This window comes from Didymosphaeria variabile, assembly GCF_027946475.1.
Source record: "Didymosphaeria variabile strain IMI 356815 chromosome Unknown scaffold_1, whole genome shotgun sequence".
Lineage (NCBI taxonomy): Eukaryota > Fungi > Ascomycota > Dothideomycetes > Pleosporales > Didymosphaeriaceae > Didymosphaeria > Didymosphaeria variabile.
Window position 1 is genome coordinate 4,240,517 of NW_026611620.1, and position 24,087 is coordinate 4,264,603.

General features: G+C 50.2%; 8 protein-coding genes across 8 annotated transcripts; 4 read left to right on the forward strand and 4 right to left on the reverse strand.

Annotated features, from left to right (window-relative positions):
• Nucleotides 1–133: 133 nt before the first annotated feature.
• On the reverse strand, nt 134–1,306 carry N0V89_001355 (uncharacterized protein; the record flags this gene model as incomplete). The annotated part of the gene is made up of 4 exons (XM_056210168.1): nt 134–663; nt 719–991; nt 1,043–1,229; nt 1,286–1,306. The coding sequence occupies 4 exons, from the start codon at nt 1,304–1,306 to the stop codon at nt 134–136; spliced, it is 1,011 nt and encodes a 336-aa protein (XP_056076990.1).
• An 887-nt stretch (nt 1,307–2,193) lies between these two features.
• N0V89_001356 (uncharacterized protein) lies at nt 2,194–2,961 on the forward strand (the record flags this gene model as incomplete). Its single annotated transcript, XM_056210169.1, has 1 exon — nt 2,194–2,961. The coding sequence occupies one exon, from the start codon at nt 2,194–2,196 to the stop codon at nt 2,959–2,961; it is 768 nt and encodes a 255-aa protein (XP_056076991.1).
• A 656-nt stretch (nt 2,962–3,617) lies between these two features.
• On the reverse strand, nt 3,618–4,532 carry N0V89_001357 (uncharacterized protein; the record flags this gene model as incomplete). Its single annotated transcript, XM_056210170.1, has 1 exon — nt 3,618–4,532. The coding sequence occupies one exon, from the start codon at nt 4,530–4,532 to the stop codon at nt 3,618–3,620; it is 915 nt and encodes a 304-aa protein (XP_056076992.1).
• A 1,302-nt stretch (nt 4,533–5,834) lies between these two features.
• Nucleotides 5,835–7,019, forward strand: N0V89_001358 (uncharacterized protein; the record flags this gene model as incomplete). The annotated part of the gene is made up of 2 exons (XM_056210171.1): nt 5,835–5,939; nt 5,988–7,019. 2 exons carry the CDS (start codon nt 5,835–5,837, stop codon nt 7,017–7,019), a joined length of 1,137 nt encoding a protein of 378 aa, XP_056076993.1.
• Nucleotides 7,020–8,371: 1,352 nt separating this feature from the next.
• On the forward strand, nt 8,372–9,675 carry N0V89_001359 (uncharacterized protein; the record flags this gene model as incomplete). Its single annotated transcript, XM_056210172.1, has 4 exons — nt 8,372–8,563; nt 8,618–9,093; nt 9,145–9,215; nt 9,269–9,675. The coding sequence occupies 4 exons, from the start codon at nt 8,372–8,374 to the stop codon at nt 9,673–9,675; spliced, it is 1,146 nt and encodes a 381-aa protein (XP_056076994.1).
• A 1,177-nt stretch (nt 9,676–10,852) lies between these two features.
• Nucleotides 10,853–11,435, reverse strand: N0V89_001360 (uncharacterized protein; the record flags this gene model as incomplete). Its single annotated transcript, XM_056210173.1, has 3 exons — nt 10,853–11,108; nt 11,199–11,313; nt 11,369–11,435. The coding sequence occupies 3 exons, from the start codon at nt 11,433–11,435 to the stop codon at nt 10,853–10,855; spliced, it is 438 nt and encodes a 145-aa protein (XP_056076995.1).
• Nucleotides 11,436–12,764: 1,329 nt separating this feature from the next.
• Nucleotides 12,765–15,342, forward strand: N0V89_001361 (uncharacterized protein; the record flags this gene model as incomplete). Its single annotated transcript, XM_056210174.1, has 8 exons — nt 12,765–12,869; nt 13,048–13,274; nt 13,368–13,719; nt 13,784–13,835; nt 14,007–14,142; nt 14,205–14,439; nt 14,490–14,876; nt 14,932–15,342. The coding sequence occupies 8 exons, from the start codon at nt 12,765–12,767 to the stop codon at nt 15,340–15,342; spliced, it is 1,905 nt and encodes a 634-aa protein (XP_056076996.1).
• A 277-nt stretch (nt 15,343–15,619) lies between these two features.
• Nucleotides 15,620–16,051, reverse strand: N0V89_001362 (uncharacterized protein; the record flags this gene model as incomplete). Its single annotated transcript, XM_056210175.1, has 2 exons — nt 15,620–15,924; nt 15,985–16,051. 2 exons carry the CDS (start codon nt 16,049–16,051, stop codon nt 15,620–15,622), a joined length of 372 nt encoding a protein of 123 aa, XP_056076997.1.
• Nucleotides 16,052–24,087: the final 8,036 nt, after the last annotated feature.

A 24,087-nucleotide genomic window follows, 5' to 3' on the forward strand; every position in this document is an offset into this window, starting at 1 on the left:
TCCCATCCATGACAAGAAAATAAAAAACTTTATCACAGCGCAATTTACGCATTTCACGCAATTTAACAGATCAAAAACTTCTGCAGGCCTACCAGTACGTACACCATCTCGTTCAGCCCAGAACCTCTGCCACCTACTCGTCCTCTTCTGACAAGAGGTCGAAGAGGTTAGTCGTCCTGCTCTTCGACAGAGTCGGCTTCGCCTCGTGGGCACCCTTGCTGTTCTTCAGGGCATCACTAGCTGTGATCTTGTCCTTCTTGGTGCCTCCTTCGGCCTCCCTCCGACGTCCGTCCTTCTTGGTCTTCTCCCGCTCCTTGCGTTCCTTCTTGACCTTCTCTGTGAATCGGGCCTCTGCAAGCTTCATTGCATGGCTAAGCATAAGATTCGTGAAGTCTGCCAGGAAAGCGGTCCACTCAGCACCCAACATCTTCTTCTTCTTCAATACAACCAAGTGATACGCAAGTGCATCTACCACCTCGTCGCGACCGTTCTGGGCAGGCATGACTGCGTGGTCAAGTATAGTGCGCGCCTCATCCGTATGTGGGACTCGAAGAGTGGTGGCATTCGAATTCGCAGCGGATGGTCCAGGATATACCAGCGTGGACTGATACTTCGACGCAAAGTGATCGATGTACTGGCTCATGCCAAGTAGCTGCATAGCAACTGAGGCCGGTCAGCGCTTTCGGAGTGGAGGAGAGGGGAAAGGGAATGCATTTACCTCGCAAGTCCAGAGAATCTTTGAGATCCGCGTTGCTCATAGTCGGGGAGATCTTCGACAACTGGATGTTGCGTAGCTCCGGCACAGTCATAGCAATTCGTAGCCAGTGCGCTATCGCTTCAATAGCCTTGGCCTTGAAATGGGAATTAAGTGCATGAAACTCGGTTGACTCGGGATTCTGCACGAAATGGTCTCGAAGAACAGGCGAAGCAACCACCATGGCGAGTTTCGGGGCCTCGTAGCTCCAAGTTTTAGCTTCATGGTTCTTTGAGACTGTACAGCAATCAGCAACCATGAATTCAGTCCTTCAGGTGTGCGACTCACATATGGGCACGAGAAAGGCGGCGCTTTTCCCTCCTGCCAATTCCTTACGAGCGCTCAGCGACCAGTTCTTCAGGTTGCCGCCACCGTTCATTTTCTTTTGGTCCTCCAACACTTTCGAGATTTGGACGTCAGGAGTATCCTTGGAGTAATAGTTGTTTTCCAACTTGATATGCTTGCGCGTACCGCTCTTGAGTTTTCAAGGTAAGCCATGACTCTCAATCGAGGATACAGAGAGATGCTTACAGTGGTGAGAAACTTGCTCATGTTTGTTTTGCTTTCGTGTGGGTGCTAATTCGATAGTGCAGAGACAGCGGTCGAGTTGAGCGTCAGGAATCAGGTGAACGAGGGCGTTTTATATAGCGGACTGCAAAGAAAGTCAACCACCAATGCGCCATGATCACGGTTCGGAATATTCCATTCACCGGACCCGACCTCGAGGTGACGTATCCAGTTATTCTGGTTGAATGTATGCGCACGCACCGTTGTCGTTTTGTAAAAGTGAAGCATCTGGTAACTGACCTATCACCATCCGATCTAGATGGCTGTACAAGTCTGGGACTCTATTGATCTTCTTCGAGTTTCAATGCTATATATTCCTGTCTCGCAGCACCGCGAAATTCTGATATTGGGCATGAGGCGGAGGCCACCTGGGCACTGATGCGCCTCTCCAAAATTGAACTTGACGCACGTATCGAGTTCTCGACCTCAATGGCAGATTTAGAAGGTCCATGACATCCGTGACTGCACTAATCCTGGCGTCCGGGTTGTCCAGTTGACTTGGGTTGCAAATCTAATTGCAGGTATGAGCATCGACCTACATGGCTTTGGTGTAGACGGAAACAGTATTTTTTGCTATGTATGGCATGTAACCAATTTAGATCGCTCCGCCAATTGTAGGGGTATTTAAGCTCTCATGATCATGTTTGTCTAGCTTTTTTGTTGAGCCGACAATGCGTTTGTGTTTGGTCAACTGCGGCGCGCAATTGTTTTTTTGACGCGCCACACAGCCGGTTCACCAGAAATATCTCCCCAGCAACCCACGGGCTCATGCGCGTCCGAATACCACACTTCTGAACGAAACACATGTCTAGTGTGCGAAAAAGCTCTTGCAGAGAGATCCTGCACCGAGACGGAAGCACGCACGCGCCGCAATGACTCTCGAATTCTCCGATGCTCAAAAGCACGCTCTTACCGGCTTCGGCAAGCCCTATCTCACCGACCCGGACGTTCGTAACTGGCCCTTGAAAGACCGCCATGATCTTTTCTTCAGTTACGACCTGATCACAATATTCATAGCGGCAAACACGTCCTCTGGCACTGTATTTGGCGAGATCTGCGTTGTGTCTAAGTACACTCTCGCGGCTGTATCGCAAACCTTCGCCGAGCATCTCCTCCAGAATCCAAACATAGATACCTTCACTTTCGATGTCGGTCGCATGAACAACTTCTTGCGGCACGAACACGAGAAGGCACTGAATACGTTGAACACGTGGCTGATCAATCTCTCCACGCCGAACATTACCGACCTGCAAGCGCCAACGTTCTACTCTGAAGTCTCCCTTCGTCACATCGCTCGCCAACTGGGTATGAGCTCTTACCTCACGGACCGTCCCGATACTTTCATCCACGACGCGCAAACACATATACTCCAGCCATGGCAGATTACCGAGCTGCTCTACGCTAGCTCCATCGAAGTCAATGCTCCATATCCGATTGTTATGGAGGACGATCCGCTACTAGGATATCTTGCGCAGAAATTGAACGAGACAATGAATCTCTTGTGGGCACAAGAGAGGGAACAGGTGCACAAGTGGTTGGAGGGGGAGGATAACAAGGCGTTGAGGACTGCTATGCGGAGGTTACGGGAGGGGAAGTGGAAGGCCTCGCGCGGTCAGGAAAAGATGGTGCAGTTGAAGTAGTTATTGGGTTCGAAGATCGAGGCTACTCCTTGTTGAATAGGGCGTCATAGTACTTAGTCAAAGAGTTGGGAACTGTAGTGTTCATCCCGAGGCAACACATAGCATATCGACTTTGGCAACGCACTGTAGCTGTAGGAGTGCTGATGTGTTTGACATAACATTCAGAATTCCTGGGGTCAGATATGGAGACTACGAACTGCTCGCGACCAACCTTCTGGAAGTCCCACCGAGCATGCTTTGGGCAAGGTGGGATACTCAGACAAGGAAGTGTAAGTCTAAGTGAATAAGGATTTTATCACAATGGCTTTTTACATTACACCCGAACCACACGTATCATCTCCCTAAATCATCACATACTGTAAAACTTCGTCTAAATCGTGAACGATCTTATTTGTAACTCATATAACAATATCCCAAACGCTGTTATATGGCTGGACGCCACATGACTAGCAACTAACAGTGCAATTACTGTTAACAATACTCATTCGATGCCTTTATACTCCACGTGCTACTCAGTTGCTGGCATCCAGTCATGCCTGCGGCCCATATCCCTGGTAATTGAAGACTGCTGAAACCATGAGACGTATCTATGAGAACCTTCAGCCATTTTATGAAGAGTCTATGAATGAGTCCACATGTGAGAGCTAGCATGAGATTTACATGCCAAAGCCGCCAGCGCGTCCGCCCCGGGCGGCACGGAGCTGTTCATCGTAGGCCTTCTTCTCAACCTCATGCTTTCGCTGCTTGGACGCGGCTTGCTTCTGAGCGCGAATAGCGTCCCAATTGTCGACGTGCTCGTTCATGGCGTGGAGCATCTTGGGAAGCTTCTCCATCCAAGCATCGAACTCGGTAAGGTTCGCAATCTGGTAGTGATACCACTGGCGAGTCAAGCGCTCGATGAGCATCTTCGTCATCTTGAAGTCCTTGGTCTGCGGCACCATGCGGGTCTCAAGGGCTTGGAGCTTGTCAAAGCCAATCTTCTCAACCGGCTGAGTGCGGAGATAGATCCACCAGATGCTGCGAATGTTTGCTGCGTAGCGGCCGAGACCTAGGGATTCTGCAGCCAGGATGAGGTCGATGTCATCCTCGAAGGTAGTCTTCTTCAGGTAATAGCATTTGGCCTTGGTGAGAGTGTTCTTGAGATATTCGACAAGAGACACCAAAGCGCCCCGAAGTGCGGGATGGACGGCACGGACAGTCGGGATCTCCTGGTCAATGAGAAACTGTTTGTGGAAAGTTGGCGAGGTAGCAAGAAGCATCCGAAGCGGAACTGCGCCAACGACCTCACCGCCACAGGTCAGATCGACCTTGGGACCCTCGAGAAGGGTCAGACGATAGGCCCGCGGCATATCGCGCACATCTTCCTTGCTTTCCATCGTGCGGGCCCAGTTGTAGATCTCGAGAAGCTTCTCTTCCGACGTCTTGCGAAGCTGCCCAGGGTTGGACTTGGCATCGACCTTGTTCGTATTCGAAGCGATTTGTGCCTCAATTTGAGTCTTCGACTTCTGGCCGTACATGGTGGGGAAATTCAAGACGGGGGCAGAATGAATTGGGGTATTCTGGGAAGCCATTGCTGATTTCAAGAATGACGGTTGGTGAGGGGTCGTGTGAGTGTAAGTCTGACACGATAAAGGACTGAAGATCGTAGTTGAACTTCAGAGGTGCTTTCTAAGTGGTGGTGGTTTTTGTATGGTTATTCGGGGATGTTATGTGCGAGATTTATATAGAGTCGGGAGGTATGGTATTGTGCTTGGACATTGACCCGATAGACATTGTGCAGTGAAAGACAATGTAAGGCAACAATACCTCGTCGACATTTGATGCTCAATAGATGCAGTAAAACAATAGCAAGGCAGCAGCGGATGTAGCTGTGTTGGCGTGAAGCCGAGAAAGCGAGCATATAGACAGTCACCCAGGGCACACATCCTTAATATGAGCCCCAAACAAGTAAATGATGTTTGACACAGAGGTTTGCTGGTTGTTTTCATCTCAAAGAATATGAAACAAGCACAAACAGCTTTTTAGGTATATGTAGGCCTCTCATCCGATGTATATGGAATCAATGCAATTCATCCGTACTATTCAACAAGATTCCCTCGTTACACGCGGTTTGGAGACGCGATTTTCGTTCGTGACAGAAGGTAGGCCGGCACTGCTATAACCGGCGTCACTGCGATCGTAGCAAGGTTTTCGGATGATCAGCACTTATAAAGTTTAGCTCCTAGAGAATGGAGCTGTACAACCCTTACTATATTATCATTCGATTGTAGCAGGCGATCTACCGCGAAAAAGTAGATTCTGCAGGTACTTTCCTCTGGTTGTGGGATGCCAAAGAAGCAGATGCGCTCGTCACGCGCCGAGGTTCTCGTCAGGACTTCTCCAATTGAAGCTGCTCTGATGCTGAGCATCAGGATAACAGACTCCATTAGAGCAATACCTTGAACTGCGGCGAGGGGTGTGGCGCGTGGTCGACAGGCACAACGTACCATCCTCACGAGAACCGTGTAATTCGATCCTCGTACAGCGAGCTTTAGCTTCGATGAGGACAACACAGCAAAGCATCCCGTGGCTCGCCTCCCGTTGTCAAACGCCTATGAAATGGAAGCCTAGCGGCTGGGATATTGGAACCTGCGTGCCTGGCACGTGCAGACATTCACCTACAGCACGTCTCTGCGAACCATTAGCGTCTTGGTACCACACTCTCCCTCTATATAAGCAAATCCGCTCTTGCCCCTGCAGCCCCTCACACCCACGACAGAGCCTCTGAGCAGTTTAACAAGGAAGTTCGACCTTCGACTCACCGGTACTCATTCTCTTATCTTCTCCCTTTCTACATTTCGTTCCCAAACTCGATCTCGAGGAGCAGATACATCATGTTTGCTCCAACCCACAACACCGCAACCAGCGACAAGCCTACCGCGGCTCCCCCCGCTCCCATCTTGGATTTTCCCACCATGTACGGCCAGAAGAAGGGCAAGGTAAGTGTTATCTACCGCTCCAAGAGGTTCAAGATGACTGACGCGTAGCATCTCCAGGCGACCCCAAAGTTGGCCCCGCAGCCAAACGTCAAGGCAGCTGAGCAGCCGACCACCGTCCCTGGCCCAGCTCTTGTGTCGTCCCCTATCGGCGATAGTAGCGAAGCAGACGAGACCGACGTAGCCCAGCTTCAGCAGGCCAACGGCGAGGCAGTCAACAAGGGCATCTCCGCTGCAGTTCAGCAGCAGGACGACACTCATTACCTCAACCAACCTACGGACAAGTTCCGCGAGCTTGCCAACAGGCCTCTCCAGGAGCGTCTCGCTCTACTTCGAGGTCCTACCATCGATGTGAATTGTGGCGCGGCGCGTTTCGAGGTGCCAATTTCTTTGCTGATGGCGGTGTCAACCACAGCTTGTGACAAGTGCAACAAGCGGAAGCTCACAACCCTAGAAGTCGACCCACTTCTCATCGCTGGGGTCACGCGTCTTCTAGACTGGCTGAGGACTTCGTTGGCTAAATACTGTCCATATGGCCTGCAATCCGTTGGCAGCGACGCCCAATCTCTCGCGACGGACAACGATGTCGTTCTCGCCGGTGAAGCTCTTGGGATGCACGACATTGTCCGTAAGTTGCGCGGCTGTTGGTGGCAATGGCTGAAGTTCACCAACGTGGAGGAGATCGGCCTGGATCGTCTCCAGGTTCTGGAGGACCGCATCTCCGACAATTTCGTCTCAACCATCGCTCTAATGGTCATCGATGACCGAGTTTTTCCTTTCGTCGACGGCCAGATCAAGGAGCCTGCGCGCACTCAGTTCCTCCATTGGCTCTCGCAGCTTCCGAAGATGCGGGGCCGCTTCTTCACCAAAGTCAATCAGATTGAGCAGCAGCGCACCACAGCCTTGCGCAAGCAGGACGAGTGGAAGAAGAACAAGGAACATGCACATCAGCTGCGCAAGAAGCAGCTTGCCCGTGACCGTGAGATGCGAGCCGCAGCTGAGGCAAAGCTGGACCGTGGTGGTGTCACTCTGCTAACGCCCGCGGAAGCGCGCACGCTGGGCCGTCATGGCATGGGCGCTTGAAGAACCTGAGCCTTGCCCTCGGTGTCTACTGCACGTGGATATGGCGGGGGGCTCCGGTTCCTTTGATCTTGGGGGCGTTTGCGGTAATGGAGCTCAATATGGCATGATAGCGGGTGGTCTGGAATCCCAGGTGATGTCATGGCGTTTCTCGAGAAGAGTTGTTTAATTTGATGGAAATGAGGTATAGACCGGATAGGTATCACCCTTCTCGATTGGTATAGCGGCATCTTCAGGCGTTCGGTATTGTGGATTGGCGTCCCCAGCGTTGTGGGCATTCAGGCTTTTCCATGCACTAGTTAGTAACATTGTCGAAATTTCTTCGTCTTGAACAAAGTGACTTCCTGCGGTATCCCCTCCATCCTCTCCTCAACGCAGCTAGCGTATCCGCCACGCACCAGCCCCGGCGTGGCGGTGCGGCGACGGAGGATTACCTTCCGCCCGCGCCGCGTGCTCTACCGAGTCCAGATCCCAGGAAACGCGCACCCGGTCCCCCTTTGCACATCTTGGTACCCGTCAGAAACGTGTCTGGCGCGTTTGACGTGTCTCGAAACGGTACAAGATTAGCGATTTCGTCTCCTGACTCGAAGCCTGACGTTTTTCGCGAGGTCTCTGATGCGGGCCATGTCCAGAACACGGCGGGTCTCCCCCGGTCGTGCCGTTCAAGATGAAACCGCGTGCCGAAATTGGCGGCGTACAGGGATTGCGGCGTGGGTGCGTAAGCGCATGCAGACCTTGTATCGGGAGACGTAGCGAGGAGTGACTCGGCTGCCGCTTTGGTACTTGAGGCCCGATGGATGAGGGAAGTGCGACAACATGTGCAGACGTTTAGGAGCACAGCTTGACACGCCTGAGGTACCAGCACGAGCTGGCGAAACAGGGCATCCTCTATCCGCGTGTCTATCCGCGTGTCTATTCTTGTATCGTGCACACGTAGGTGGTAATTTGAGCGATGGTGGCTGGTAGGACAACAGCTGTGGGTGAAATTGTCGACTATACTCGGCTGGTAGCGCTCACATGCACGCGGAGCAATCGACGAAAACGCAATACTGCGCCGTTCAATAAGTCGACTATCGGTGCTGCCCGCTGTCAATGCACCGCGCCGCGTGGGTCCTATGCAGTTGGTGTCCCAGGATCGTGGACTGAGGAACGATAGCATCCACCAACGGCCGTTTCGGAACAAATGCAGCGCACGCGTATGTTCCTTGGACGCCCCACCTCTGATCCTACGAGCTTGCCTTCGCGAATCCAGAATCCTACGCTGTCATCGTCTCCTTTCGCAAACCTCTCGATGACTGCTGTTTGACTGTGTCAATTCTAGGATTTCGCACGAATGAACCGGTGGCCACATCACTATGTGGCTGCGACCTCGTGAGAGTGACGGCGCTGATTCTATCACCAACTATGTGAATCCAGAGAAAGAGTTGAACGCGGGACTGTGGTCTCTGTGGGCGGGCGCGACTTTATTTCTAGGCCTGAGGCTTTATTGCAAGATCACTCGTCGCCATGGCCTATGGTACGACGACTATATTCTTATACTCGCATGGGTAAGTACCTCAGGCGCTTATATGCAAGTCGAGTTAATGCTAAGGGCACCACAGAGTATGCTATTGCTTACCGATGCGATGATCTCTCACCAATACGCGACCGGCTACGTACCAGTAAATGGATCAAAGTGGGACGATCGCATGCACATTCTCATCAACATATCTTCGTGTACCAACGTCCTCGGCCAAGCTTGGAGCAAGACCGCGTTCGGTGTCACCCTTCTCAAACTCACCAACAAATATCAGCAATGGATCATCTGGTTCTGCATCGTTACGATGAATGTATGGATGGCGGTAAAAGTAATCTTCCAATGGGCGAAGCTGTGCGACGAGAAGAGCTACGACGTCTGGTACAGACTGGACTTCTGCCTCGACAAGACCTTCCGCGATGACTTCAAAGAAGCTGGCAACATTTACAACATCGTAATGGACTTCGTTTTTGCATTCTTTCCCTGGTGGATAACTTGGAAGTTGGACATGAGAAAGAACGAGAAAATCGGTCTTTGTATCACGATGAGCCTGGGAGTGGTGTAAGTGGAACTTGATTCTCAGCACTACAGGCATCAATTAACTTCTTCTAGTGTCGCGGTAGTCGCAGCTATTCGCGTGGCCTGGAAAGATGAAGGCAACAAGCGTGATCCGTACTATTATCGTGAGTCTCCAACTACCTTCGCCGTTGTCCAACACTCGTCTTACAATTCTTAGAACGTAACGGCATTTCAAACGTCTGGTACTCCTCTGAAGTCGCCGGAACCATCCTCGTGCAGTGCATACCCGTCCTACGCCCCTTCCTCCGAGAAGTGCACGCCTCTCTCACCTCTAAGCGCCTTCCTTCTGAGGGTACCACCAGCCGTCGCAGCTGGGCCTGGACTGTGAGCAAGAAGCGCGACAGCACCACTCCCGGCACCCCAATCATGGACCTGAAAGCCCTGGAAGGCACCAGCGGGATGAACGGATTGAACTTTGGCTTCAACGAGACCAAGATCTCCAGCAACAACGGGCTTGAGCTGGAAACAATCCGCGAGCTGGACGATGAAGAAAAAGCAGGGGGTATTACTAGGGGCAGGAGCTTTAGGACCGTCAGTTCTAAGCGGTCGGAGCATTTATTTTGAAACCTCGGTTACTTCGAGGATGTGAAACAGGCGTTTGGGTGCGGTTTGCCTGCGTGCAGGGACATGGCGGCCTCAGTCCTTGGAAAGACATACCCGGCCCGACGCCAAAAAGCATTCATTACAACACAGCGCTTTCGTATGTATGAAGGAAATGTATTATACACGGCCTAATAATTGGATATATCTGCATATCAGGCTTCAGTTCCAAAATGATGAAGTGAGTCTAAGTTATTCGAGCAACAAAAATCTCGGGAAACCAGTAACTTATGAAGCGCTTCCCCCTTTCTCTTTTGACTCGATTACAAGAGCTCTTATGTGACCCATAACGCAAGCGTTCAGCCGAAGAATTGCCGACACTCAGGAGAAAACTAGGCACACGAGTAGACTTTCTATGTCCACACGTGTAGCCAAAGATAAGACAACACTGAAACATAATACATATTTCATACGATCAACATAGATATTGCTACGACTTGAAGGCCGTAACGTGAGAGGCTATCTCGGAACACACTATCCTCTACACATAACAACATCACCACCGAATGTCTCGCGGAGTGACGATTCTTTATTTGGTCTGGAATTAAACGCGGTCCTCTACTTTGCTTCCGAACCGTTCGGGCCGAGCCGTGGAAGACAGCAACTTCAACTACATGGACAGGCGCTACCGCTACAACCACTTGGCTCGACGAATAGACTCACAAATGGAGTCCAGATATTCCTGCTCGGGAAGAACTTTTAGATTGCATCTCAGTCCGAAGCAGCATCTCTCAAGGCCAACACCTTCACTGAAAGTCTTGACCACATTCCTTGGTTTCAAAAGCTCGTAGAATAAGGAAGTTGTCGAACATGTAACATCAATCCGTACAGCTGATGTGTGGAAGCTCGAGAGTGTTGATGCTTGAGCTCGTGCATGATTGCAGTTCATGGAGAAGGGGAAATAAAGAGACTAGAATGCAACCGCAACAAACATGTTCCTTTCGTGATGCTTAATCCTAGCTTCTGGAAAGGATTATATGACATAAATCCCAACAGGCAGTGTGAAACGAAATGGTTTACTTGGAAAAACTTTTATTGTTGCCGAACTACTATATCGCTCTTTTTAGGAAAATGTTCCCTACTTTTGTCGTCTTTGGACGAATGATGGGTTCTCACTTCTCGAAGCGATACATCAAACAGCTTACACCGCTGAGTCCTGCTTAGCGAATGTCCTTGCCAAAGCCTCAATGCTGTCTACAATCCGCTTGAAGTCGTCCTTCTGCTCGCCCGCAATCTCATTGACAACGTCTGCCGCCGAGTCATCATCCGCATTACCCCACTGAATCTCGAATGTGTTGAAATCCACCTTGGTATCCAAGCCGTAGACGTCTTTCGAAGCGTGCGATGGGAAGCCTCGTAGCCGGCTCACGAGAGAAAGGAGCTCTTTGACATCGTCACTGTATAACGCATGTTAGAATGAAAGCAAGAGAGTGATTTAGGCGAGTAGGGTCGTGTCTGGATAGTGTAGTGGGGGTATAAAAGCTTACGTAGGAACATCGCCCTTCTTCTCTGACGACTTTCCACCGCCGTTGTATTCTGTGCGTCGGATGCTTGCGGAACGGTTGGGCTCGCCGATGACTTCGATCTGATGTGTTGGGGCGCCTGGTGTAATTGGATCAGTTTGTGTCTGTCATCGGTTATATGATGTTCATCTTACCGGAGAAAGGCTTGGAGAGGACGACCTGAAACTCTCCAGATGGCGGTGGTGCTACTTGACGAGGCATGTTGGTATTTGTGTATTCGTTGATAGAAACAGTCACAATGTGATTCGAATGGTGGGAATAAAGTTCAAAGAAGGTATTCCTCGAATGTGTGTGTGCGATTTGTGGTTGAGAAAGTTTACGCAGTTACACCCTTCAGAGCTAGCACCCGTCATGATGTCAACATTGAATCATTAGGTGGGCTTTCGCGCTCGACCCTTTAACAATCCCCGTGACATATGGGTATATGAGGGTTCACTGACTTATTCGAACTCAATAACTAGATTGAGCACCTCGAAAGCCCTAGGAGATTGCTCGATGTTGGTCGCGACGATCAAGTGATGGAAGTTGGGGTGTTCTTACGCTAATCCAAAGACGGCTAGTTCACCTTGGGACCTACACCCGGCGGTCACGCTTCTCTTCGCCGCACCTGTCTGCAGATGTCATCGAAAATCCCAAGCGTCCGTGGTGGAGATTTGGCAGCACGTAACGGTGCGGCGGAAGCACGCCAGAAGCGCGAGACAAATTTACAGCGGAAAGCCAAGATATACCGAGATCTATCCAAGTCGGAAAAGCGGAAGCCAAGACTGCTGATGATTTGCAGGCAGCGGATTTGTTCCACTTTTTGACGTACGCCAGGCGCAAGAATCACGTTTCACGGGGCGGGATCTTGGCATGAACGCTCCAAGTTCCGACCTTTGCCATACCATCACCACATTTGAGACATAGTCAAGCCTCTCACCCAAGAGATGTAAAGTGCATATGCCCAGGAACGATACGGTGTCACGGAGGAGCTAGGCATATTGTCCCAATGGTACAGCAGTATCTCAACAACCGTCAAAGCCACAAGTCTGTCCTCTTCAAATGTAGGGCACCCAGCGGCCAAGCCCAAAGCCGAACGATAGCAATGTGATCGTTTGTGCCCGTAGGAGCTCCAGGGCTTGGCAAGGCCGGCAAGATCCCAGTGGCTGATCTTCATCGAGATACATAATGAACCAGCCGGAAGGTTAGGGTAGATCCAACACCCGCATAAGGGTCTGTCTGTTCAATCTACTTTTTCACGCCCTACGACCCAATTGGCGAGATGGTTTTACGATACTTCAAGAAAGTGGGCGTTTTACTAGCTCCACCTCCCCCAACGTCAGACGATGGGCGGGACCAATGGCCATCGCGTGCCGCTTTTGTAGGTGCAGAGTGGGTGCTCCTGCTGGGCGATTGTCTCGGACTATCAGACTTTCCACATATGTCGACATATTCAGACATTCACAGCTAGCCGAGACACCTACTTCCACCCACTCCTTTGTTTTCTGAACATTGCACTGACTTGGTACCCACCCTTAGCTGCTTGCCGCAATGGGCGGTTGCGCGGGTCAGGGCAACCTGTTGCGGTATCCGTCTGTATTGTACAACAACTATGGGCTCCAATGGTTCGTGCCATATTTGCTAGCCGTATTTCTGGCAAGTCTCCCGGGTACAACGTGGATGCGTCCTTCCTGCCAAGCGAAGCACAATCTTTGTTCATCTAATTACGATTTGAGAAAAGAATATGTCCTTCGCTTAGCTGGGAAACAAGCAAATATACCAACCCCACTTCTTCCAATCATACACACTGACTTTGTACCTTCGGGTTTGGCAGATCGCCATACCATCCCTAATTCTGGAGGTGTCCATTGGTCAAGCCTATCGCGGCGGTACCGTCATCGCGTTCAACAACATCAACCGCCGCTTGAAGGGAGTAGGCCTTGGACCCGTGATAGTCAGCTTTCTAGTTGTGCAGTATTTCACAGTCAATCTTGCCTGGATCATGAGCTATTTTCGATGGAGCTTCACGAGCCCACTGCCATGGGAAGGTCGACTTGAAGAGTACGTCACGCCTGGATACGAAACTGACGTATCCTAGACATAGGCACCACTTAACTACCCTCACCTTCCTGACGTGCACTGACTCTGTACCAGCTTCTACTGGAATGACGTTCTATCTGTTGGCAATATTACAGAAGGCAGCCTGAGTCCCGATGGCAACTCGGTACAGGCTTACACGGGTTTTCCTCACGTTAAAATCGTCGGAGAGACTGTGGGATGGTCCATCTTTGTTTGGTTCCTCATCTGGATCTCAATCTTCCGCGGAGTTGGCATGACTGGTCGAGTTGTATACTTTACAATGGGCCTGCCAATTGTCACCACGATCATCTTCGTAGGTAGAGCACTATCGCTCGAGAATGCCAGAGAAGGAGTCGCACTCGTCTGGACGAATTGGCGAAGCGATCAGCTGGCCTCTGGAACTGTTTGGCAGACTGCTGTTGGACAAGTAAGTGTCCTAATGAGCCGCATATGCGCGTCACTCGTATAGGTATCACAACTAACTATGACAGGTTTTCTTTTCTACTGGAATTGGCTTTGGCTACTTCACGAGTTACGCTAGCTGTACGCAATACCGGGGTACAAAGTGGGTGTTCGTGCTGGGCGATCGTCTAAGACCCTAAGCGTTACACTTCTAAGTCTGAAACTGTCAGACATTAGCAGCTGGCCAGAACACCTACTTCACCCACCCCCTGGTTGCCGAACATTACACTGACTTTGTACCTCCACCTTTAGATAACCAAAAGCACGCTAACGCTGTGATGGATGCGATTCTCATCTGTGGTAGCAACGTGCTATTCGAGAACTTTGCGGCATTCGCCGTTTTCGGTGTTGTCGGTTATCTGCGAAGGTGGCCCGAAGATGGTGTGAGGTAAGTGGATTCTCTATGAGAAAGATGATGCTGAGGTCGACCGTACTAAACCATTTGTTCAGACTTGGTGCCTTCGTCGTGGGCTTTTTGACACTGCCTGAAGCTGTGCTACAGATGCCTGGAGCCAACTTCTGGGCCATCCTATTGTTCTTCACTCTGATAGTCCTAGGTTTTAGCTCCGCATTCGTTATGCTAGACGTAGTTGTCACACTCATCTGTGACTCTGGTCTGACGAAGCTGTCGCGGCCCTGGGTCGTCACGATACTCACTGTCATATCTTTTCTCATGTGTATCCCGGTGAGTTTACCACTTTGAATGATTTCGGCATAATCTCATAGACATCGCAGTATTGCACTGAATTCGGCTACTACCTTCTGGATGGTGTCGATCGATGGGTCAACAATATTGCACTCATTTTCGTGGTCTGGACCGAGGTGACTAGCTCGACGACAGTATACCGATGGTCCGACATCGTTCAGCAAACTGGTCTGCCAGCATTTGCTGTTTACAATTTTGGCTTTTTCGGAGGCCAGCTCTTCGGCATTGTTCTGGCGCACGGCATCAGCAACCCCGGAGCCGGGGTGGGTGCAGGCATTGGGCTATATGTTGTTTGTGCGATCATTGCGACTGTTATCGCGCGTTCTCCAGACACTGCGGCCCCTAAGTTTACCAAGAAGGATATTTGGAACTCGAGCACTTTCGTTCGTAAATTTTGGTTCCTTGCTTTCTACTCCGTAAGTGCACGCTTGCCTAGTATCGTGCAAGTATCACACGATTTACATGACACAGGGCAACCAAATACGCCGCGATCTGAACGTCATCGTAGGCGTCGGGAAAAACTGGACGATTCCTTCGTTCCTTCCCATCCTCCTCCGCTACATCAGCGGCCCGGTCCTTGCAATCATCTTCTCGTTTGCTTACCCCGAATTCCACACCCTCCGCTACGACCCTATGATGATTACTGGTTTCATCATTGCCCATCTCACTATGTTGACCGTAATCCTTGGCTACGCCATCCCAAGATATTATGATGCACTGATTCCTGTTCAACGGCGCGGCGAGGGTACAGAGCCGACCGTGGCAATGGACAATAAGGGCGAGTTGGGTGGGAGGCCAATTTCTAATATGGCGGAAAGGGGCGAAGTACCGCCTGGGTATGACAGTGACGAGGACAAAGCGCGGGTCAAGGCAGCAAAATAGGGAATTTGGTGCTCACTCGAATCGGCAAAGAAGCATGGCATGGACAGCCTTAGAGGCAGCGTTAGGTGACTGCTGTGCTAGTGAGAGATGATTGGTCTGCGTCACAGGCTAGATTGGGTTCCAGTTCGGGAAACCCCCGATATGGTCAGCATTTGACGAGCACCGAGATAAAGCGGGATAGTTCACCTCAACCCCATCGCCCCCTCATCACTAGATTAGTATGTGAAGGTGCCCCACAAATGGCCTTGACCGTGAAGATGTGATTTCATTGGGCGATCTATTCAGGTCTTCTGATGTGCGCCTCCAGCCATGCAAGCTCCTCCCTCACCTCTTCACCAACATTTTCTCCTTCATCATATTCCATATCGTCTTCTTCGCTGTCAGATCCTTCTTCCCCTGGCTGTGTTTTCCCTTCTCCCTTCTCCTCTTCGTCGTCCTCTTCGTCGTCCTCTTCGCTGCGGCATGTGAATTCCTGTTGTTCTTCTGCATGATCCTGCGGCAATTTCTCTTCGTGATCCCACACCCATCCCAAGCCGAGTCTGCTGGGCCCTGACAGCTGAACAACTTCCCGGCCCTCCACGCCTATCCAGACTTTCCAGCTTGACGATAATCGATGTAGGTTCAGACTCTTCCAGAACTCACAGCGCAGGCGTTCGTCCTCGTCAAAGTACTCTTGAGGTATGTCGCCAGACTCGAGGTCCCAAACCATCGTGTTTATGTTGGAGCTGTATGTCCAATCATTGTGCATCCACGGAGCAGCATTTCTCGGATCGAATAATAGAATAAGCGCGTCATCTGTATTAGCACCACCTCCATCAGCTTTCCATGACACCTTCACCTTACTGACGGGTGCAGTAATCGGAGATAAAAGCGTCAGTTCGGATCCAGATAAGACTAAAGTAGGGTCCAGCGACTCTACAACCGGGCCCACTGGGTTCGAACTGGTCAGCGCTTTTCGTGCGATCAAGACATCAGTCAGGGAGTTTAGATCATCGCCAGACCTGCAATACGCTTTCTTCGAGGCGAACGACACCCTTAAGTTTGGATCGCGTAGGGACAGTTCGATCAATGGAGTTATATCGATAACGGGTGAGTGGGATCCTGAGTGGGATCCAGATTTGTAGTTCTCCAATATACGCAAGGCCATCGGTCCCCTAGGCTCTTCAGTTGGTACCAAGAAGGTTTGGATATATTCGTTGACATCCGTTATACGCAGGGATATGTTCCTGGAACACGGATTGCGAGAAATCCATTCTCTATGAACTTGACGACAGGTCAAGACAAGGCCAGTGAATTTATCGGCGTCCGGCCAAGGGTGATGTCGGGCATTGATGAACGTCGATCTCTCATTTGAGATTGGCTTAGCGCATGGTCCAGCACATTCGTAAATGTAGTCACGAAGTTCTGGAAATCAAAATCAGACGTGTGATTTTCTAGCCCTGACAGACTGACCTCTCGGTAAAGTTAAGAAAGGAAATATCCCATCTTGTAAGTAGTTGCTGGTTTCACATGAAGCCGCGACTGCAACCTCCGTGTCCATGTTTTAGGTCCGCGTAATCACTGAGACCGGTCTCAGCGTTGGCGGGTTGGTCATGCGCTCAGTTCCATGTAAGAGACACTGGGGCAAGAATGAAAGGTCCAGCTGGAGGCAGCAACATGGCTCGCCAAGACGCTAGCTTTATGTGGCTAGTCTCAACCAAAAGGTCTCTGCCACGTGCTGTCATGCCCACCTGCACTTGGGCACCTGGGCAGCCTCCAAAGCTTCGCATTTGTCCATGGTTGATGATTTACTGTGTGGATTATGCCTCTATGTTCGGAGGCCGGCAAACGGGTTTGTATCCTAGTCCTTATAGACTTGAAAGCGACCACCCTTGTTCGCTGTTTTCGGTCCGCACGTGGTTCCGATATCACCTGGGCACGAAGTCAAGATCTAGATACTCAAGGATTGCATTGCTCATCATGGACTTACACAGCATCTCAAGGATCTCGTAGAGGAACTCTCTGTTAGCTTGAGTGATCGAACACGCAATGAAGCCCTGGAGCAGTTCCATAAGTGCGTTGTACACGCAGCCCTACATCTAGCAGATACGTACCACGAAGGGTGTCGAACACAGTTGGTTCCATCAAACGATCATCTATAAGACCGGTTTCAAGGCGATCAACTCTCTAACCATGCTACTTCCCCACAAGATAAACCCTGCTCCAACCCCAGTCACCATGGGAACTCTACTCAGCGCAGCAGATCGAACGCTGAACCGAACTAACTTTTCCCACGCTCAGTCCGCAATTACGTGTCATAATAAGAAATACTCATACTGAGGAGACGGACCACTGACCACTGATCATAGGTAGCCGTCGCGAAACTGAATCCTGGGATGACCTAGACATCGCTACGACCTGGCTCAGCACAAATGAGCCCATGGAGGCTGATACGCGCTTTAAGAGCTCTAGTCACAGGCACTATATTGCTAGCAGAATCGATTATCAGGGTGATGCATAGAGGTAAGCTTTCTGAGCAGCGATGATAGTGACCTTGGAGGTTGGTACGTGATGGGAATGCTCACAGCACTCAGTGGTCCGAGGTCACGTCGGAGAACGCCTTCATATGAAACCATTATCTTTATTAGGCTATATATTGCTCTAACGTTTCAGAAAAATTGAGATCTATGAGGTTCTGTGCTAGCTGTAAAGACACTGCCGTTGTACCACCGCCTACCCAACTCCGTCTATGTTGACTAACTCGGAGCGCAATCTATAATGCATTGACCCTAGAAGACTGCACTGTGATGCCTGAATGCTTGACGATATAGCCACTGCCTTTCTCCGACCCGGCCGAATAAGTTTGGAGCAGTGGTGGCGACTTCGGCGCATCCATCGAAGAGGTTTGGGACTTGCTGCCAATAGAGAGGAAGCTCTGCAAACTTCGAATAGTACTGCTGACGAAAGGCACCTTAATAAGTGCACGAAGAGTCGGAAGGCAGCAAGCGAGGAGAGCAGTGGTAGCTTCGATGAGACCCCAGAAGAGCTCGGCTGTAAGGTTGAGTTCTTCGTCAAACTCGGGGTCTACGTTCACATGTTGTATCCAGACCGATACGGCCAAGCGTACACCAGAGGCAGCTATTGATCTATGAAGATGAGCCTGGGTGACTAGTTGTATAAACGAAGTACTGACATGAAGCCAACCGCAAATATTGCCATGACGGCCAGACGTTGGCGAATTGGTAATTGAAGCTTCCATATCTAATCATGAGTCAGCCTTTGAGTTTGCAGAAGTGAACCTTCGAGAAGCGTACCAAGGGAATTGGGATCAGGGCAATCAGGCCATCGGTGATGAAGTCTGTGATCGCAAAAGAATATCCTAGCTTCAATGTATCCACGCAGACTGCTGTAGAATAGTCGAAGTCGTAAAAGGGCCTTCGCTCAAACGAGTGACTGCCGCATTGGAACAGTTTGGCAAATGTGTATCCAAGAGTCCACAGAACGACGATGGTCGCCATACCGGAAATCATCAAGTTTCGAGCGTCGCTAAAATGCTTCTGGATTACGAAGAGACGACGATAGAATAGTACAACAGCCAGTTTGATGAGTCCCAGGGTTGGTTGGAGGATATTAAAAAATGACGACTCGAGCTGATCACGTCAGTCATATACTAGAGGTTGTGTGTGCGTGATGATCCTACTAAGCGAGTCTCCACGATCACCCATTCCTGAGCATAGGGATCTGATCGAGACTGCAGCTCTGCAGAGTCTGCTGAAGGGTCTATAATGGGCGAAAAGCGATATCCCATCGACCCTCTTCGGATGCCTTTCTTTGTGAGTATTGAGAGAGTTTCTGGAGCTGTCTGCGTACCGTGAAATAGACAGGCGGCACAGCCAAAGACGCCAATGATGACTGGCACCATGAGCCAATCATCAACTTGGAGCTTCTGACCTAGACCTCGTCTCGCGTAGATCCGTAAACATACGGCGAGCACATCGAGGAATAGCAGAAAGCTGAGTACACCAATGATGGTCGGGACTGAAGGGGCGTGAATAATCATGCTTGGTATGATTTGAGACCGTGAGAAGCGAATATTATTACCAAAGAGAGTGTAAAGCTGGTTACTGCTGTATGTGTAATAGCGCAAAGTCTCTTTTACCGGAAGCCTAGGAGTAATGAAGACGATCTTCTCCTTATATCATGCCATACCTAGGGCATCATCTCAGCGATTCTAGAGTGTAGCCGTGCTTCGCCCCGTCACGCAATCCATTTGGCTACACGCTCATGCAGGATACAGAAATGACCACTCTCTGGCCATCTTTGATGCCCGCAATCCTGGCCGGCCACGCTGCAAAATTTCCTAAATCCGGAGTCGTTCGGCTGACGGGCTTGAGGTAACTTTAGCGCGTGGTTAGGCAACTGCCATGGGGATACTTCTGGGGCTCCGATAAGACGTGCAGTAAAATCAAAAGACACCGGTGAACTCACAAATGGCTAACGCCTGTCGGAAAGGATGCCACACGTGTAAGCTTTGACCAGTTACCAGATTTGGTGATGTGGCCCCCAGGTACACTCGCTTTCTACCTCCTCCGAACTGCTACCCAACGATGGGAGCCGAGGGGGGCAAGACACCGGATTGGTGGTCGCTTCCAAAGTCTGTCCTCCATGTTTATTGCCAAGATGGTAGAACTCATGCTTAGCCTACCTTCGTGGTTCTTCACTCCCTGGCGAGCCAATCATACAACGTTGGTCATATTACCTGCCCCTCACATACTGGTTTTAGACCACAAACAAGGCGTAGATGACAACACCACAATTTTGTTCCGTTGCAGCGTACAGGAGCTCGAAGGAAAAACTTGATGTAGAGAGAAAGAACATGCACGTACGGACATGATGCCCTTTGGAAGCAATGACTGTGGAAGATTCAGACCTCTTGCAGATCAGCGGCACAAGCTGCACAACCATGATCGGTAAGGTCTAAATAGCGCATATGTGGACATAGGTGAGGAAAGGACGGTGGAAGTGTGATAGGCGATGCAGAGGTTGACTGCGCAGCTCTTCGTGCTAGCAAGCAGCCTTCCGCAATCTATGGTTCGCTCCTAAGCATCACCGCTCAACAGAACACCAACAAGTCATGTTTCAGCTATTCCCACGAATGTTCCCTGACAGCACGTGATAAAGTGTCCAAAGACAACCTTCTGTAAGCTGGCTGGGAAAGCACGCACGTATCAAGCACTTGTCATGCTCGACCTGGGAGCATGGAGCTTCCATGCATCCGCGTCCGTGGGGTTTGCTCGACATCGATCATTTCCCGTTGAGTATTGCTTGCCCATTATCCCTATTGGATCAATATCACACGGCATCAACTTTCGAACTCGCAGAAGATTATCGAATAGAAAAGTTTGTAATGGAGTCTCACAGGATCGCAACCTCATACAAACTCCACAAAGTTCATACAAACTCTAGAAAGTTATTGTTATGTAGCATACAATGTGTCCATTGATATTCATACAATACACTCAAACGTGGACCCGTGTATAGCCTCTAGTATTAGTTCTTTCTGAAGCCATAACAGGGAGCCGCAATCTGGAAGATATCGAAACTACCAATTATGACATCGTACTTGCTCCCTTGAAAAGTCTCAGCACAATCTTGAGCTTTGCTGTTGAGATACATACTCTTGAGAACCTTGTCACCTTCATCACATTCTCTTGGCATGTTGACCTCCACAAGCCCTGTTTCTATGAGCTTCTTTTTTTGGTTGTTTGTTCGTCACCAAATCCTACTTACTTGGGCTCGCAACCGGAAAGCTTCTGGCGAACAACGCCAGAGTGAGAAGAAGACCGAGAGTTGTCAAGAACCGGTGCATATTGGCGACGTGAGAAAAGGAACAGCAGTCAAACAAAGGTACTGCTATACTGAAAACTTTGAGTTGTCGATAGAATCAATTGTTGAGGTACGGTCCGGTAAAGAGTTCGTTCGATGCGGCAGCCGCAACGGGGGCCAAGATCGCCACGCTTAGTTGACATCTCCGCTTTGGGGGCATGCTCCATACGATCCTGCAAGTTGCACCTTAAGCGAAATCCTGCCTCAAGCGGGCATGCAAGCCCACAAGGCTGGAAGTGCCCTATACCCATGCCATAAGCTTACATGCAGTGAGCATTACAGCCCATGCAATACATTCCCGGTTCCGACTGACCTGGGCACGGGAGAAAATTGTTCGCATATGCTTCGGTGGCCTGCAAACAGGCGACAGCGCATATCCTACGCGGTCGAAAGACAGAGGCTCTCCTATGCGGTCTCGAGCTCGGTGGGAAGCATCAACAGCAACACGATGCGTACGATTGAAGAAGGAGAAGCCCTTCTTTCTGGAGAGACGGGCGAGAGGAAACAAGAGCAACGATTGAGTGCGCGTTGGAAACTGCTCTATGTTACCTTTGGGTTATACATCGTTGCATTGCACGTTGCCCTTCTTGTTTTTTTATTCGCGCACAACGGAGTTCCCAATGCTCCTATAACAAGATGTATAGTAGCTCCGAAGAACAACACAGACACGATTCTAGCTAACTAGAAAGCAGTGCGGACACTTCGATCGCAACTCGGAACTATGACGAGCAATGAGCATGCGACGAACTTCACGTCTTATACGGCATTTTCAGGGCCACCCAGCCCCGGGAATTCTGCTGCATGGAAAAAGCTCCTTCAAAGTGAGCGATAAAGACCTACAGAAGCATTTATTCATGGTCTAATATCCGCACTCAGACTTGTATTTCAACGCAACAAGAGAGGAAGTAGTCACAGAAGGCGGTGATGCAGAGACAAATATCCCAAGTCAGGGGCGGCGGTTATTTGGCAGCTCTAGGTGTCCATCATGAGCTCCACTGTTTGGTTGGTGATCTTGAATCTATCTCCTTATGAATATGACACGAAGACCGACTGACTGTTTCCTTCAGAACAAGATGAGATATTTTTTTATACAGCCATAAGACCGAGCAGACATGGAATCGAGAAGACATGGACTATTGGTACAGACATCTGGGTGGGTCAACCGTCTTTTTTTTTGGTTATCACTTTCATTGATTAACACCGGCTGCAAAGATCACTGCGTCGAAGTACTTAGACTTTCCGTGATGTGCACCGGCGACCTCAGTCTTTACACTTTCACTTGGCCGAAGAACAACAACTCTGAGTTCTTGGATTTGCATTCAAAGTCATATCGCCAATGTGCGGATTGGGGCCAGATAGAGAGATGGAGTCGCGACAAGCGGACTTCTATGCAGCAAGGTCTTTTAGTACCAGAGGAAGCATTTGAAAACTAATGACAATTAATTCAATCAATCAATCATAATTACTATCAGTGTTGTTATTGAGCTCTTGCCTCACGGAGAATTATTCCCTCGGAGTGGATGTATGTGAGCCTGATCTCGAAGTATGGGACATGAACTCGAGTCTGTCAAAGGATGTGCTGGCCTGCATGTGGTACTGGGCTAGGCTCGCTCTTATCGCACGTACGAAGCTTGGTATCAGCCCTGAGAGCATTCTGTGACCTGGTTTGGGTCAATGTGCCCGCATACAGATCCGACAGAGCTTACTTCAATACCAAGAGATAAGCTGTCTTTGAACCTACATGGCTGGACACCACAGGGTACCTCTTATGCGGGGCCGTGTAGAGCAGTATGCCCGCTAGCTCTCACCTCGCTGTGAGCCGGTGCAGGTTCGCCGAAGGTCATCAGGTGCACATCATGTGGATGCACTGATGGATCCTTTTGGCGTTTGCGCGGGTTGCGATTGAGGCAGTGCTATGATAAAGATATGGGACAGACAGTTGAGCGGGTGCTGTTCCGCGAACGCGGGGTGAGTGGTGAGGCGTACGTTAGTCCTGGTTCAGTTAGTGCGTTTTTGACATTCACCGGTGGTCAAATGCTCAGCCCCGTACGGTACATTTGCAAGCCGTTCAACGCTTCCACGTTCAAAACTGGTAGCGATTAGATGATTTGCAGCATACGAAAAATTTATATCCATTCGCTCTAGACTAGACTAGACTGCACTCACAAGGTCAAGGATGGATTTACACCACCCAAAACAGCTAGCCTCGAAATGATTTCGCGCTAATTATGACCCCGCTACTTTCATCTATTCCGATTCAGCCCTGCGACACACAATCATAATGTACATGCCCTACCAGGTCACCAAACGTTGTTCTGGGCCTATATCGCTATCACTGACATGCCCCTGGATGGACTCATGCCCACAGCCACCCCACCAATTAATACTTGCCAGCAAGTATGAGTCTTTCCGTATCTAGACATAGCCTGCGTATACGCTTGTGCTGGCTGTAACCACGGTATTGTGGCTAGCAGCACAGCAGTACAGCAGAGTGAATGAACCCAACGAAAGGTCGACGAGAAAAGTGCCGAAAGGAAACTCATGCAGGCGAGAAGCTGCCATCGCTTCTGTAGTGTCATCAGCCGCCACGGGCCACCAAGATGGATCCTGCAAACATGTTGTATTGGCGCGTACATCTAGACAATGTGACGGTAGCCGACGTGCTCTAAAACGCACGTCAGATCCCAGCGCCAAGCGCCAGGGGCAGAAAGGCATATTCTGCACGATTCATCAAATATTCCTGAACCCATACACCTTCGTTCAAGGATCTTTATTGCTATGCCGATTTCGCCTCGTAAACGGCCGGATCAGGGAAAATGCAGGCTTAGAAGATGCCCGTAAACGCAGATACCATAGGTGTAGCATCGACTGAACGCCTAA